Source organism: Phaethon lepturus, unplaced genomic scaffold (assembly GCF_000687285.1).
Source record: "Phaethon lepturus isolate BGI_N335 unplaced genomic scaffold, ASM68728v1 scaffold6571, whole genome shotgun sequence".
NCBI lineage: Eukaryota > Metazoa > Chordata > Aves > Phaethontiformes > Phaethontidae > Phaethon > Phaethon lepturus.
The window spans coordinates 1-17,927 of record NW_010515424.1 but is presented as its reverse complement, the minus strand read 5'-3'; the positions used below and the strand labels follow the sequence as shown (position 1 = coordinate 17,927).

The 17,927-nt window shown below is 36.5% G+C and overlaps 1 protein-coding gene across 1 annotated transcript in view; it reads right to left on the bottom strand.

The window, feature by feature from the left end:
• Window positions 1-17,525, bottom strand: part of LOC104615324 (pre-mRNA 3'-end-processing factor FIP1-like) — a gene marked incomplete at both ends in the record, with an annotated part of 35,707 nt that extends 18,182 nt beyond the window's left edge. Inside the window, 10 exons of the mRNA XM_010295765.1 lie at window positions 2,907-2,975; window positions 4,834-4,943; window positions 7,217-7,285; window positions 7,564-7,694; window positions 8,802-8,909; window positions 9,108-9,169; window positions 10,019-10,021; window positions 11,387-11,490; window positions 15,016-15,073; window positions 17,494-17,525. Of these exons, the coding sequence (XP_010294067.1) occupies window positions 2,907-2,975; window positions 4,834-4,943; window positions 7,217-7,285; window positions 7,564-7,694; window positions 8,802-8,909; window positions 9,108-9,169; window positions 10,019-10,021; window positions 11,387-11,490; window positions 15,016-15,073; window positions 17,494-17,525 (746 nt within the window). The remainder of the gene's footprint in view (window positions 1-2,906; window positions 2,976-4,833; window positions 4,944-7,216; window positions 7,286-7,563; window positions 7,695-8,801; window positions 8,910-9,107; window positions 9,170-10,018; window positions 10,022-11,386; window positions 11,491-15,015; window positions 15,074-17,493) is intronic.
• Window positions 17,526-17,927: the final 402 nt, after the last annotated feature.

Sequence of the window (17,927 nt, the reverse complement as noted above, 5' to 3'; positions counted from 1 at the left end):
GTGTCCTCTTGGCTCACTCCACTGTTTTACAGGGCTTCCACTTGGCAGTGATGTACTTCAAATTAAGACTCTTCCTCTCTTGTATTGTTTGCACTCTGCCAGCAATTCTTGGCATCAGCAATGAAAACATAGGCAATGGACACCAATGCAAGAGTACTGGGCATTAAAGCAGGATGTGCATCAACCATGCTATAGTAATACCAATTTTGGCTTGGGAAGCAGCCCAAATACAACAGTGCATTATCAAAGGAAGCCAATCTAGACTACCAGTTGGTTCCTAGATAACAACTTTACTGAAATGAACAGGGCTTTCATTTAATATTTCTAGAGTCTCAAAAGTACACCTATACTCACTCATTCTCACTGAGCTGGTGCTTTATAATTATTTTTTTAATAATGTTTTATAGTGGTATGTCCATTGTACTTCCCAACAGCTGCCAAGAGATTTAATTTTTGTAATGATGGATGAGTTCAGGAATTTGCCATTACACCTTGAACTTGACAAACTCTCTATTTCCAAGACTGCAACAATGATTTCATTAAGTACTCCCCTAAAAGAGCTTGAAATCGAACAAGAGAAAGCATATGTTCAGTTGCAAGTGGAGCAGCAGATGACACCACTGTCAAAAATGTAATCTTCACAAAGGCAAGACAGGCATCTGAAGCGTCCAGAATTTAACAGTTCAGCAGTTTTGTGAAAGGGGCAAATCTGAAGCCTCGGATCTTGATTAAGTCATAGCAAGCTGGCACATGGAGAAATTTCAAAGACTCCCCAGCCATTATCTAGCTTAGTGATAAGATGTTAAGCAGACATTACCAGATTTGTGTCTCAGTGCTGTATGCGAAGAAAAGAAAGGGCTTGATTTGTCCCTTACACGAACAGGGCACCTGGGATACAGATGCCTTCCCAATGGATACACCCAAACATAAAAAGACAATCCACGTGTGTGGGATGCACATGAACCCACAACAGAGTTCATACAAAGTGTAGCTTGAAAGGAACATTCCAACAACTCAGTGAGTGATTTCACTCTAATTAGAGAATGGTTATTTACGAGCTATTTGCACTGTGAATACCACCCTCCATGGAGATTTAATTCAGAAAGATATCTCAATCTCATTTGGCAAGCTAAGTTTATATAGGTTCTACAGAGCAAAGAGAAACAGGAAAGAAAGAAAACCAACCCAACCCAATTATTTTCCAAATTTATAGCTTCAGAAACCACTTATCTGCACCACAAGTAATATAAATAATGAACTGCTTTCTGGACACACCTCCCCCCTCCTTTTCAGCATTCAGGAACAGTCTAACTACTGGATGCCACATTTATTCACTAGACTTGTAGTCTAGTCTAAGAATTATACAATTATAGTATACTTTTAAAACTGTATTTAATGTGTTCTGGTGTTCTTTTGTCTTACGTGTTTTATGCTTTATTTTCCTCCTCTCAAGGACAGCCTCAGTTTTGCTGAGCTCACTTACCACTGATTGATATAATTAAGAAGCACACACATTTAACCCAGAAGTCATTGATATATAAAGTAGACATTTTTTTCAAAAGAATAGCTGAGTTTTCATAATTTAGTCTCGCAAGGGTAGTTAATGAAAAACAAGAGAAACCTATATTTTTTCATAGTAATGACAGATGCCTTCCCATTTTCTATAAAAATTCTATTTACAGAAAGGCCCAAGCACAGAGAAAGCTGATAAATAACCCATCACATTGACAGGCTAATTTCTCTGAAAGCAAAATTAATTTAAATGTAACGTACTCTTTACTAACAACCCAAAAAGCATAAATGGAGGTTAAAAAACCTAAGAGATTCTGACAGAACAACATTTTGTTATGGAGAGCTATTTTGGATACTACTGGAATGAGAAAATACCAGTTTTTGCATCCAGCTTGTAAATGAAACTTCTGCTTCTTTTTCTGCTACTAAAGAAATACTATCTCACAGTCCTTGAAAAATGACATAAGGAAAAGCACTGGTCCAAAAACCAGTAAGATATCTCTATGACTTCTCTGGTTAGGACAGGTTTGAAATATGTCAAATCCTCTTCATGTTCCAAAAAGCACTATACTGAAAAGAGATTCCTTCAGGTTTTTACCTTAATTGTGACCATGCACACAACAAACCTTTAATTAACTACCGCTAGACTAAACCACTAAATTAGTACTACAAACTACTAACAAACATTCTATTTTATAGCATATTATTTGTACACAATGTGCATTTACTAAATCCTTTCCGTTATATTTTAACTCCTCCTCCAGGGTCACAGAACACTTTATGTTATTCAACAGCCCTAAATATCACAGAATCTAGACACGACGTTTAGGTGTTATTTCTAAACAACTGATAGCTCAACTATGATTACAAGTCATTGTTTACAAACTCAAGCAAAATTTCTCACACGACACATACGAACAAGAACTAAATTTTTCTTTGAATTAAACACTGAGGATGCAGTTCTAGTGAAGTAGTAACTTTTATTTGCTGGTGAGCATTAATTCTTTTTCTGTTTTGTAAACTATAACCTCCATATTGGTAATAAGTAATATTCTTGCTAGACCTCAGACTTTTTTTTTTTTTTAGAATTTCAACTGCAATCATACGCAAACACCTACTGTACTCAAATTAAAAAGGTAAAAACAGTAGGCACAAAGTTATTTCAATGTTTGTGAATAAACATATGAAAAAAAGCAAAAATTATTATCTGTCCTCAGACTTCCCATTAAAGAGAAATATGTGCTGCAATATATACATGTAAAATTATCCACGAAGCAATGTTGCAGCCCTGGGTAGTAAATGGGGAATTAAAATGTTAAATTAGGATCATGCCCTGATTCTTCCCTGCCCCTCCCTGCTTAATTCAGGTGATTTGTCCCTCCTATTGTTCCTGACACTTTCTGATGCCTGAACTGGCTTTTCTGGAGGCAGTGCTTGTCTGTGACTGAGAAGAGGTGCTGATTCTGGTGAGATAAAGTGCCTAGGTCTTTCTTTTCTTGTGTCTCTTTTCTGTTCTTTGAGAATATGGAAAGAAGTCAGTTTTGCTATCGTAACAACTTACAATTCCAGTATTCACATTAAATCTATATAAAACAACCTGTTCTAACCACTGGAATGCACAAGTGATACAACTGGAAATGCACCATTTTGTTTCCTCTTTATCTACACAACAGATCAACTTCACTTACTGGCTTCTCATTTTTCAAGAATATGGATTTCCCAACCTTTGCCAAGGTAAATTTAGTTCCTGGAGAAAACAGACCCACCTTAAGTTTCTCAGGAAAGCTCTGATTTAACAACCAAGGTAGTAACTTGAAACCTTTAAAAATCAGAAAGATGGGTCACTTGAAGTTGAGATTGCTAACTACAGGCAGAAAGAAAAAAAAAAAAAAGTATCACATAGAAGTATCGTATAAAGACATCTATGGTAAGATAGAATTATCCTAGCCAGAGCACACAACAAAGATTTTACATCATTCACACGTATGACCATTGTATTAAGCTTTCTTACCACAAATGCAAATTTCATGGAATCACAGAATTTACGCAACGCATTTTTTTCTACAACTTTAAGCTTAACTACATTTTAATATCGTGGTCATTAACTACTTTCTGAAGTATTTGAGAGATTCTCTGTCCACCAATGAGATGCATAAAGAATTGAAATTCTGTAACAAAACTTGTACTAGACACAGATTTGGAATTCTTACCCTGTGAACAGTACATTCAATTGTGAGAACTCTGTTACAAGAACATCACACATCAGAAGCAATTCAGAAAAGAAAAGTAAAAAAAATAACTACAGGATTGGTACAAAGTTTGAAAGACTTTTACTACTTTTTACATAAAGAAAAATGGGGGGAAAAAAGAAGTAAAATCTCCTAAAAACAGAGCAGTATAACCTGACAGCATTGAGAAAAATTTAGGCTACCAGGAGGAATATTCTAGGAGTGAAAGAAAAACACAGGCAGGAGTACCAAGCAAGGCTTTTTTTCCACCCAAGAGAAATATATTTGGGTGTTGAACTGACTCTTAAAGGGTGGAATAATTGAACACTGAATTCAGTGCCTCTGAATTAGTCAAGGTACTTATGGGTGCAGTGCTAAAGACAAGTCATAGATGCTAATCTTTACTGTTGATGTGGAAAGCCTGCTCTACCTCTCTTACCATCATTTATAATACAATGGGTTTTAATTAGCACAGAAACAAAACTCGTAAACAGGATCACTTGATAACTAAAGTAAAGCAGAAGCATGGATTCATCCTAAGTCGAGTATCAAACAGCAATAGCTTAGATATAAAGGACAGAACTTCTTATAGCCTGGGGCTGGGAGAGGAGGGGAAGAAAGTAGAGTAAAATACTCAAATACGGAGAAGCTAAAGCTATCCTGCAGAAAAGAGACTGGTTTCCAGGAATCCTTCCCGTTGTTGTTGAAGTCATAGCTGTCTGATTCCATCTTGTTTAACTGAAAAGGTATGTTAGCTAATACCCACAAAGACACTAGCTAGAAACTTTTTATTGGCTAATCTAATTCTACACAACAACCATGGGGTCATACATCAACACTTGGATTTTTATAGCTGCCTTGTTATCTGTTCCTAATGGTTTTTCTTCCCTTCTACCTTCTCTTTCCCAAACAGCCAAGAAGGTAGCACAGCATTCATGCGTAACGGTGACTGAAGGCTAAAAGTTCTTCCCCTCATTTCTACCTGTTACACAAACATATTTTCCTTTTTTCCTACAAAAAACATGAACTTCAAATACATAGAGGCAACAGTATTAAAAGCTTTTTAGTCTTGATTTACAACTGTCTAACTGACCTGTTTGTTGGAATTCCTGATTTGAATAAGGCAGGAGGAGATGTGAAATCAGCTTTGGTCGACTGCACTGCCAACTCTTTCTCCAAATTTCCAGTTCTGCCCTGCTGTACCTTCAAAATAATGTTGCGTCGTTAGTTTAACATCAGAAGTGTAGTAGCCCCAACACTCAACATAGCACATAGCCAACACAAAATGAAAGTCCAACTTTAATCAGATTTTGTAGAAACTGTCACCTTTGCACAGCTAGTAAAATTCTGTATTTTATAAGGATATATTACTTAAGTACTGTGTTTAATATATAAGCAGCAATGTGCCAGAGAACAAATTATTACAGAAGATTAGACAGTTTTAATATTTATTTTCCAAGCATTTGATTTGGACATGTACAGACCAAATTGATTTTCTTGTAGAATTTCCTGTATGAACAAAGTAACATCTTAATTTTTAAAAAAGGCAAACTTATTAAAAAAAAATTTAAATCTTCATAATCTTAACAGCAGAGGTATCTAACAAGTCTGCTACCCAACAATAAAAATAAACCATGAGACAAGAAACTGAGTGGATTCTCCATCTGCCTTACTGCATCATGAGATCTAGTAACCACTTCATTTCCGAGTCGTATCAGGAAGTCACCTTGTACTCTGGGTTATGCAAGCTTCAAAAGATTTTTCATTAGTTCACACTGAATACTTCAAAAACATACTGCTGTTTCTAGAGCACTGCAAAATTCCAGAGACGCGCTATTAAAGCTATGCAAGACCTTCGGTGCAAGTACTTCAACTATTGTTTGACTTCAGCAGCACATTATACATGAAAGAAAACCCTACATGGGTTAACATTAAAGACAAATCTGTACTGATTCAGTTTTTAAAGACATTCCCACTGTACCAACCACACAGCTACATCACTCTACATAGCTATATAGGCTGTGATCTCACAGCTTCTTGTAGGCAAGTGAACTACTAAGCTTCTACAGAATCTCACTTCTAAACACAGGCATCTTTTTCCCAAACCCACAAAAATACACATAAACAGTTGAGATTTGTGAAAAATTAAATTAAAGTTTAGTGTCCAGAAATAGGAAAAACCCAAAATACTGAATAGGTTCGGTTTAACTATTTATCTGAAAAATCTGTAAGATTTCTATTAATTAATGAATAACTCGAAAATGTAGGTGACAGAACCTTGTCAGTTAGAAGAGATTAATCCAAACATACCATGTAAATTACATGAGACTTAGTATTTCAGAAGAGTGGGAAAAAAGTTAATCATTTAATAATTATATGTAAACTGCTTGTAAAACACATGACAAACTTACTTCAGACTCTTACAACACAATTATTATCTGTACTGTTTGATCACTACAACACCAGAGTCAATATGGAGCTAAGAAACACGGGAAGTTTTGGTTTGGAATACTTATCCTTCCTTCACAACAACAGTTCAGGGAAGTTTGAGAGTGTAGTCAGCTGCAAATCGTAACTCCCATAGCCCACTCTTCCATGACGCTGTTATAATGATAATTGAGGAAGGCAAAAAGCCCCGGAGAGCTTCTGATCTGTTCTTGCTAAGATAAAAGTCAAAATGACTGGATACCCTCAAGTTGTGTATGAGGGGAAACAAAAATTTCTGTCTGCAATCGACACTTCTGTCACAGCCGTATACAGAAGAAAGCAACGAACAGTTCCAAGTCAGTTTAATGATAGTTCAAGAACAAAAGTGACTGCATATTGAAAATAAGCAAAATAAATAACCTTTGTATTTTAAATTCAACTTTATTATCAAACAAAAGAGTAAATGAGAAAAGTTGGAAAAAAAAAAATTCAACCTGTAAGATAAATCCTTGTCATCGAGATTTTTCTGCTCGCTGAAAATCAGCATTTCCAAATAGAAAAATATTGTATGTAACTTGATTTATTGCCACCTAATCCCAAAAGGACAACAGAAAACTATGGAAGACTGATTTGCACATCTCAGATTTGCCAAGGATAAGTGTTACAAAACACAGTAAGAGCTACAAGGCCACAGGAAAAATAAACATGCCATAATCTACAAAAGCCTCCCCAGCGCATCTGCACAAATTCTTTAATCTGCAGAAACAAATACACTACAACTAAAAATAAACCATCACATAAATAAAAATTAGTTTCACTGGGAAATTTGTTAGTTGACCAGGCCACTAGCTCACATGCTTGCAGAAGGGTGACAAAGAAACACTTTTTAATCAGCATTTTGTGACATGCGCAGAAAGTCACTGATGTAAGATGAGAGTTTGAAATAATGGCTATGTCCACTTCAGTTGTTCTTCCATCAGTCTGTGTTGGCATGGGGAGAAATACTCAACAAAAATGAGAGCAACCAACAAAAGTTTACTAAAATTCACCTTAAAAAGATGGTATCTGCCATCGAGAATCTCTGCACTTGGTCTTACTTCCATAGCATTGTCTTCAGCCTAAGTTAAATAACACATTGCCCATTAAGATACCATACAACTCTTAAGTGATGGGCCACAGTCTGAATAATGGTACAGATGCAATCTAGCTGTAGCTAGTCTGTCACACTATCCACACCAATTGCCAGAGAAGCAACACAGGAACACTCTAGGCTCGGGTTGGGGAGTCAGGTGCCAACTAACAAATGCACTGAACTGGGCAGAACAAGCTTATGACACACAAGCAGGTTTACAGGGGAAAAAAGCATGTAGAATACCAGAAAAATTGTACTAATTACCGTAATTTTATTTGTGGTTGAGGTAACTGGTAAAATTTCAAGACCCATTCGTATTCTCTTTTGTTTTTCACAGTAAGCTTTCCAGGTATCTTCATTGAACCCATAGTTGAAATAATCAGAGAGATCAGCCCCTTTAAATAGAAGACCATAGGTTTTTAGGACATTACAAAGTTCACCTTTTTGTTTTTTTCCTTCACTGAACATACATACACCTTCATAACATCAAAACAGACTAGGTATTGATCTAAAACATACCACTGAAATGTACAATACAGCTTTACATCAGTAAACACTGTATTCATGGCTAAGTCTATAAAAACATTAAAATTTAGTCAGAAAGAATATCTTGCCTAGCATCCTGTCTCAGGCATCAAGAATAGATACAGCAAGCCTGTAGATCTGATATTTCTCCTATTGTAAAGATACGGGGTTGATATTCTGTAAGTATGTTCAGTGAAGAATCACCCCATTTTGCTTGTCCTGTATTTGACTCCTCATTTTGTTTTGATTCCTAGTTTCATATGATGCCACAAAGTATTTTTGTTGTAAGAGAGACCAGACATACCTCCAATGCCCAAAATATGTTTCAAATAGCTACGGTTTAAACAGCAGAATATTATCAAATGCTTCTTTCTTCCACTTTGCAGACACTATTTGCATTGCCAAAGCAATATACAAACACTAGAAAAAACTATACACAGCAGCAAGATGTACTGCCACTAAAAAAAAAAAAACAACCAACACTGGTATTAGATAAGTCTGGCCAAATCACTTGAGCCAAACAGACAATACACACAGGAGACTTATGGAAAGCCCATGTGGTACCCGCTTCTTCTTCTTCAAAGCTTATGGATGTCTATGCATGAGCACAAAGAAGCACAAGCAGCTATGTTTCACCATCCTTCATGCTCAAACCAGCTAGAATTATTTTTCTTTCTGCTTTCTCTTCTGTCCTATGGCACAGACCAATGGCAGCAATCTCCACAGAAATATAGATTTCCAAGGAGAGTTCTCTTTTTGCTGATATATGTGTGGGACATACCTAAGAAACATGGCACACCCCCACACTCTGTGGCACAGCACAAAGGCAACAAGTAACTTAGCTGCTTTTTCCAAGTTATATTGTACAGTATCTTCTAGCTCTAGGGTAGATAACACCTACATGCAGTAAACAGGAATTATTATTAAAATAACCTACTGAATACCTACATATCAGCTAATGTAAACCAGAGCATTACCTGGCTTTCTCCAAGGTTTATCTTCGAAAGAATCTAAATCTACTTCCAGAAGTGGCACACCATTAATACTCCCTGATGCATCTAGATCCACCCCTTTAACCTTTGCACCTGCGAAGAAAAGTTAGAAAGTTAGAGCCTACTGTCTCTACCAAACAGAGTTTTAACAGCTCTAATACACTTAAAATAGAAAGAAAAAGTCAGATTTAAATGTATTAAGAAGTTTTGGGAGTGAAAATTATTTCCTTCATCCAAAACAATCCAACTTTTTTTTTTTTTTTACTAATATTTCTGTGTAAAATTTCTTACCAGAAGATCCATAAGCTCGTCCTCCTGTCTTAATATTGAGATTCACAGGTGCCGCTCCGTAACTTAAAGAAATTAACAAAACTGAATTAGACAGAGAAAACTCTTAAAACAGAAGAAAACACAAAACAAGAGTTAGCTAGATCCAGAAACAAACTGGACCCAGGCTCAATCGCCATCCTGAATCTCTAGCTTTCCAAGCTGGTAACACTGTAAAAAGTAAAGAGATCAGCCTAGGAGGAAGAGAGTGTACCTTTCTATGCTCAGTAGCAACTTCTCCAACTAATAAACAGTTGTGAAGCAAGTCCCAGTCACTCGTCCTGAGTTGAAAGGATAAAGACCTTGATAGAAACAAGAATGGACAGAACCAGAAGAAGAGAGAAAGGAAAAATGCAGTTCATTTAGGGATACAGATGACACTCTGAGGATTAGAGTAAAAACAAAATAAAGAGAAAGAAAGAGTTTAGACAGATCCTTTTCCCTTTTCATAATTAATCCATTTAATCTGTACGGAAGAGGAAAATGCAAGCATTTATCTACAATGACTGAAAGGCTGTCTGTTACAATGTACGTCTAGCAATCACCTATCCTTTTGACCAACAGAAAAGTATGTAAGATTTCACTTTCTAAAATACTTGAGAGCTTTCTTCATAGAAATGCACTCAGAAATCTAGATACTGAACTGATTTAACTACATTAGGAATTACAGTATTGTTCATTTGGAACATTAAGAGCTGGCTTTCACTACCATTTGTGTGCAATGTACCTTATCCTCACAGGTGGTATCAACCCATAAACATAAAGAGATAAGCATACAATTAGAAGGCAGTGCATAGTTTACAGTATCACTTCCATGTAGTTTTAGTTTTCATTCAAGTGCTACAACAGTACAGAAGTGATACAAAACATTTAACCTTCTGGTCTGCCATGCTGTATTTCTGCATGACTTTGTCAAACAAATCTTAAGCTTTCTTTAAACAGCAGTTGACTACTATATGAAAAAACATTTAATCCTATAAAAGGAACTTGTTATACTGAAGTTAAAATGAGCAGCAATATGGAGTTTGTTTTAGATTACTGCCCTTCCATGAATCTTCTGTACAATTTGCCCTGAAAAAAAGCATTTTCAGAAAACAACCATTTCTACATAAAACTTTCTACTCTAATTAGATTTAGGATCATCTGCTCATTGTCCTCTGTATGCATGGGAAGAGCACCAGCAAATCCACTGAGAATACAAATCTAGTTTTGCTTTAGTCTCACAAAAACTGAGGTCATTGCCCACACCACAAGCATATTGCAAGTTATTGAAAGCAGACAAATACAGAACTTAAAGAATTGCTGTTTTTTATATTTCATATCCTAAACTAACTGTGCAAACCAATGTAATACTGAAAGCTTACAAATACTATGTTTCAAAAATGAGTAATCACCTGCATTCTAAAGTTAAGAACACAATAATATATATGAGTCAGACCTACCTGCAGACCTGTCATAACTCTATTAAGAAATGATGCCCTAGTAAGTCTGGTTTTAATAAGCATAAAAACATTAAGATTGCCAAGACAAACAAGCAAACCACTTCCCTCAGAAAACTTCCATGTAATGAAAAACAGTATTTCATAATTTTGGGTAAAATTAACAGTGTTCAAAAGTGCTCAGTGAAAAGCAAGCCCTTTATCAAGAGAAGAAGGAATCTGGGGTAGTAACAGTAGCAAACAATTTCTTGTATGGTACAAATGGCTAAACCATGATCTTGAGAAATCATCTCCAGAGACTGGCAGCTCTGTCCTGAAGTACATTAAAATCTTATTTGAGAACATCAGCAGGGATTGAAACTATAGAGGTCTAACTAGAACTGTATCTACTACAAACCAAGGACAAATGTTTCTCATGTTCTCTGTCCTTACCATTCTACCATTTGCAGCAAAAATGTCACCGTCACAATAACGACCCTAAAAATGCTATGTAACATAGCCATTCCAAAATAAAAACCCAACAAACCCAACTCTCTACCTTACAAACTTAATACAATTATTTCTCAAAGTCTGAAATAAAAATTTAACTTGTACAACAGCTCTTCCTTTAAGACATTTAATTGATTTCTTTTTACTTGTTTTCAAGTCACTATATGATCAAAAACATTGCTAAAGACTTGGAAAAAAACCTAAATTGAGACTAACCATGCATACAATTTGACCCTGACAAGTATTAAAGAGCCTGCATTAATAATTAAATGCAACCTTGAAAGTTCCCCCAGTTAATGTTTTCAAAGAACTTACCCATACTGTGGAGCTCCTGTTTTAATATCCCCTATGGTGACTTGAACATCATCTTCATCATCATCACTATCACTATCACTGTCATCCTCAGCCTCTGCCACCTTCTACGAAAGAAAAAGTGATTGCTTAGACAAAAAGCAGTCACTTACCTTTACAGTGGAAAAATAATCCAGACAAAACTATCCATTCTAGAACTCTTTGAAAGAAGAAAATTCTTTTTCTCCTAGACCTCAGAACTGAGTAGCATTAACAGTAAATTTAGGAGGCTCATCTGCTGAAATGCTACAAGTATCTGAAACATCTGGATCAAAATAAGGAATTGTCTTTAGTACTAATCTCTGTTTCTGAAACATGACATTTCCTAAATAAGCATAAAATAGTTTCCACTATCTAATATCCTTCTTCCCTCTATCTAGCTCATACTCACTGGTTCTCCTTTTGTCTTGCCACTCAGGAAAGAACTTAAAGATCTGCAAGACTAGCTTCTTGTCATCCTCAATTACATATCCAGAGTAATTCAAATGAATGTTTTTCCAGTTGTAGATGAACACTGCGCTTCAGAGAAATCTATTCAGTTCCTAACATCAGTAAATTATATAAAATACTTCAGACTTCCCAGCAAACAGGCTGCAAAAACAGATACAAGAGCACACTGCATGCTATTCTGTTCCACAGCATTCAATCTTCCTGGTAAATAAAACAGTCATGCCAGTTCATACCAAGAGTTCACCTAGTCCAGTGTTTTGGGTTGGTTTGGTGTTTTGGTTTGGTGTTCCCCTCCCAGAGACCACAGAGGAGAGAAAAAAACAGGGCAAACGCATATGATGCTCCTCCCTACCACTCTTTCAGTTGCTGGTTATTACCAACTCAGGACATTTCCTAAGCCAGTTATGGTTTGTCTATTTAGTAACCCCCAATGGATCTTTCTCTCAAGTACTTGCCCAGACTTCTCTTGGACTTATATAAACTCCCAGCAGCAACACTCTGTTTGGCAAGGAGTTGGGAGTTCCACAGCACCGTCTACTGCCTGAAGATCCAACCTCTTTTGTTTTCATCCTTGCTCCTATGACTTTCATTTAACAGTCCCAAGTTTGCATATGGAAGGGACTGTGAGGAGTCAGTCCCTACTTATAATCTCCATACACGATTTTCTTAGCCTCCATCATATCTTAATGTATGCCGCTCTTCCAGGTTCAGAGGTCCTTGCCTCCTTAGACATTCCTTGTGTGGAAGCTACCTTGATCACTCTTGCTGCTCTTCTTCTCCCAACCTTTTTCAGTTGAAGTAAAGCCTTTATGATGTGACAGGAACAGAACTGCACACAGAATTCAGGGTGCAATTGAACCATGATTTTATGGTATAATGGTATCTTCCATTTTGTTCTCTACTCATTTTCTGCTACATCCCAAGTTTTAACTGATTTTTAGACTCCAGACAAGCACTTGGCCATCAATTTCATAGATCTTTTTATGTATGCTAGTGGTCCCTCCTAAGTGGTAACGATCAGCTCAGAGACTACCATTTTAATTGTAAACGTGTTTTTCCTCCCATGAACATCACTCTTCTTTTTCTATACAGAATTTCAATAACCATTCATTAAGCAGTCAGTTCTTCACATAGTTCTTGCTCTTACTATCTTGAATAACTTTGTAACATCAGAAAACTTGTGATCCCACAACTTACCCCTTTTCCAAGTAATCTATAAACACATTAAACAGCACAGGTTATGCACAACATTCCAGAGAATCCCCACTGGAGTTGACCTTCCTTCACTGTGAAAAATGAACCTTTACTTCTACTCTCTATTTTCTACCTTTTACACATCAATTATCCATGTGGGACTCATCCTATTAACTGCTTGAAGAAAATCCTTTAGCGAGGAAATTCTTAAAAAAATTTGTGGAATCCAAGTGAACTTTATCAACCAGATCACCCTTATTCACATACTTGTTGAATCCTTTAGCAAGAGGTTGAACATACAGAAGCAAAGTTCATTCTGCCCAGGTAGCCTGCAGTTATCCAAGCACAGCTGAGCTCTAGCCCTTATCTATTACACTATCATAGCTTGCCTGGTACATAAATTGGCAATAAATAAGCAGCAGCGCAGAAGACAAAAATAAGCAGCAACACAAAAGGTAAGATGTTGGACTGCAGTTCATCCTTACTATACAATGTTAATATAATTTGCGTAACAATAAAGAGTCTAATCAAGGAGGGGGTGTCTATATCAGTACAGACAGTCTGTAAATGACAGCTGAAGACAGAAGACATTCTTTTAACACCCCACTGCTGTAAAGTACAAGTTCACCACTCTTTCATACACCAAGCAACCCACGGTAGAGCACCATTACAAATGCATTAAACAGGAAATAAAATTTTGTCTGGAGCATGTACCTTTTCAACCAAAACCAATTTCACTTACAAACAATGATTTCTTAGTTGCCTCCTCACAGAAATATTCAACTTTTCTTATTCAACCAACTTGAACACTATCATTTTCCTAGGTTGGTGCTGACCTTTCATCTGCACCTTTTACCATGAAGCTCTGAATTTTATGGAGGTGTTCGAATATCCTAACAAGGCTAGGCTTTATATAGGTGAAAAATACAAAGATATGCAAGTACAAGGAAACTGTGACAATGAGGATTTTTCAGAAGTATTTTAAAAATCAGCAAGTCCAAAAAAGTATACTATTGCCTCCTTGTACCTAACATATTAAATCTACTGCTCACTTACAATATTAGCATCAGCACAAAAAGCCTTCGGTGCACTTAAAGAGCTTTTCAGTTTAAATAACTGAGTAAGCTTTTAAAGTTTTACACTTCCCCCCCTCAAACTTTAAATGAGTTCTAATATCTTTCATAATCTTATTGAAAAAAATATACTTCTGAGAGAGGCCAGTCCTTAAAACCTGCAAAAATATAATGAGAATAGTTTCTGCATCATTTAAGAGAATTTTTGCAAGATACAAGCTAACAAATCCCAGTGAAGTAAATTACACTTGTTTCATAGAACACGTTTAAACTGTTCCCATTCACAGTAAACTGAGGGCTTTTATCAACATTGCAGCTGTAAATTTCATTTCCTGGTCCTTTCCTCCATCATACTAACACGGAAGTTCTAAGACATACTGAACATTGAAGACTACTACAAAACAAGTCTGTTATGTTGCCTCTTAAAGGCATGTGTAATTTATCTCTTGAGCCATATTTTCACATAGTTCTGCAAATGCTGATTGTTTATCATGTTCAAAAAAGAAAAATTATCAGAGGATTTTATTTTCCTATCAGTGAAGAAAAACAGAGAGAATATAATTTTGAAAGGGATGTCTTTTCTCAAAGACAGCTGTCTTGAAGCACCATCTTTCTCCCTCAAAAAAACATGAAAGTACTATTCATTTATTTTCTGTAAGTTAGATTTAAAGTGGACTGCAGCTGGAAATTGGATTTCCTAATTTAGTAACTTCTACACAGTTTCTGCAAATAGCGTCAAACACCCTTCAGAAAAAAAAAAATCAAAGGCGTACACTTATGCATTAATTCCTGCAATTATAAGTCCTAGCCAAATTACGAATACCCTATAAATCAAAACAAATTGAAGCAGTATTTCAAAAACACATTTAAAACTACCGTTTTCACAACGCCATTTTCTGCAGCTTCCTCTTCATTTCCAGGTGGGGGTGGAGCACTTAAACAAAAACAAACAGGAAAAGATGAAACCAGGTATTTATGCATATATTATTTCACACATATCAGGTTATGATGAAAAATGCCTTGCTACATCATTCCAGAGAAGAGACAATGCTCCAGCTACCTTCTGCATTAATTAAAAAAAAAAATAATCATTTATTAAAAAAATTTCTAGACCAATATAATTTTATTTTAGCAGGATAATACCTAGGTATCATAAATCACACTAACTGGATGTTTGTAGAATAGCTGGAAGTAATAAGGCACTACACCTGGATCCTCTCTTGAAATCAAACTGAAATCTTTCATAATATATGAAGGGAGAATAACAGCGTTCTCCCCCTGCCCCCCCGATGGACGCTTTCCAAAGATACAATAGAAAAAATACTTAAAAACCCATAGGTAATGTTGCACTGAATCAAAATTCACATATCTGCACTGTGAAATTTTCTTCTACTATATGGAATAGCTACAATTAAACAAAATCAATTATATTTTAGCTGTAGACTAAAAACTGCAAAGATTTTAAAACTACTGGTCCATCTAAAATGACCAGCACTGTCAAATCCATACAAATGAGCCGTCTCACTGGGCTCACCTACTCCTGTTTCTTACACAGCAATATTTTAATTTCCACAGTTCCATTAACTGTTAGGATGTTGCACTACAGAATAAGCATTAAGAGCCATTTAGAAACAATATTCTTTCACTGAAAAGATATTTCTGAAATGGAGTGAGCAACTGCCAATTTTTATTGAATAGAATGATTTTGATCATGCCTTCCATTGGCAAAATACCCACTCACGAGTGTTGCACAAAAACCCAACACAGCCCAGGTATGGCTTCAGGATTCGAGCTTGACCATTCACTTCATCACCCAGCACAATGACAGATTAGCTACAGAACCTGAATAAAACCTCACGATTTTTATATATACCAAGAATGCCAAAACTGAGAGGACAAAGATCAAAACTTTTAGCAGGTAAACTGTCACCACCCTTCCAGAGTTCCAAACACAACTCATAAGATGCATAAGCTACCATCTGCTATGCTTTTCAGTCCACAACTGTGTATTGAGGCAGCCAAATGCCAAGCTAGATCCTACTGACCAGAAACTGGAGTAAAACACCACTGTTTCTAAAGATCATTTTGGTTGCTATGCAAATAGTTTTCTTAAACAGTAATACTGACAAAAGGTGCCAGGTCAAGAAAAGACAACTGAACACAATGCATTGATTAATATGGAATAGCTTCCAAATAAAGAGCAAATAAATAATTAGAATTCTTTGTCCTGGAAAAAAGAGATGATTCAAGACAAATGCAGCAGAGGTCTAGGAAAACATTAAGTGACATGGAAAAGGTGACAGGAAACAACTCCATTTCTTGTAGTGTAAGAACTAACGGGAATCAAATGTATCTAGTAGCTGCTTCAAAACAATACCGTATGTAGTCAAGTGGTGGAGGAACTGCTGTATCACACTGTGCTTGTCAGAAGTTGACCCCAGTTCAAAAAAGCAACTGAATAAGCTTATGAACAAGAAGCCCATAAAGGACAACTAAATTCAACAGCTCTCACGGAAAAAAAATCTTTTGACTGGAAGCATTTATAGAAAATAACAAAGCATGGTTTTTTGCACTGGCTTCCTCTTCATTTGTTTAATTTATCTTGACAATCAAAAATTTCCATAATTTATCAATTGTGAGACCTTTGTCATTCAGTATGAGAGACTGATTCCCATTTCCAGTCAGTCCTTGCTACTAACCTCCAGCAACTTAGCTAGATTTTCGAAGGAGCATCTTTGTGGTTTCTCTCATACAGCTCCTCATAACTCAAGCAGGCTTCCCCAAATACTTGCAAGGCTTTTTCTGAATTTCTTTCAAATACTCTCCTACTAATAGAAAAAACCAACCCCAAAACCCTAAGCAGATGTGTTATGCAACCTGCACATCAAACTAGGTGATAATCTTCCACTGCTTCCTTGTATTCCTCTTTTTGTTAAAAAAAAAAACAAAAAAAACAAAAAAAAAACAACACAAAAAAGGGGGAAAAGCCTGTCTGGGAGACAGACTGTCTTTTAGTTTCTAAATTATCTAGAACAAATGAAGTCCTGACCCATTACTAAGACTGCAAAGCACAATGACTAGAGAAATAAAAGATCTATTGGTGTTTTTGGAGAGGCTATTGCAGTTCATACAGTTAAATAACTGTCATACTCAAGTGTCCCAATTTCACAGGTAAAACCATTTCACAGAAAAGCCAAGTCATTCTAGCAGACCAAACATATGATCTTAAGGGGATTTTCAGAGACACCAGAGTCTTCAGGCACTATGGACTTTCAAGCAAATGGGAAGACTAACATAATGAATACAATTTTGGGGCAGCCACGCTACAGGACTTCCAGTTGTCAAGGTACTCACCTATCTTTTTCTTCCTCTGGTCTCTCTGCTTCATTTTCATCTACCACAAGAGAACAGAAACACAGTAGTTAATAAAATCCCCTGAATACCAACCGTGACAGATGGCTAGTAATCTGCATGGCAAGGTAACTCTTCAGTTTACTATTGAGACATTTTCATAACGTTTCAATTGTTACATCAGTCGAGCAGGCCCCCTGAGCCCTCACAGTGCTCTGTCCTGACAGGTCCGCCACTGGGCCAGGGTTTAGTTTACAGGTTTCTTTATGATTTGAAAGTAAAGAAAGTCCCTAAAGTTGTAAAGAAAGTTTATGCGTAAGAGGTTAAGGCTGCTTCAGTACTTTAAGGCTAGGAGCCCGGGCAGGAGGGTACTGGAGAGAGTCTCGGCCGCCCCAGGAGTGCGGGTGAGGCCAGAGAACCATGCAGGCCTCCCGCCG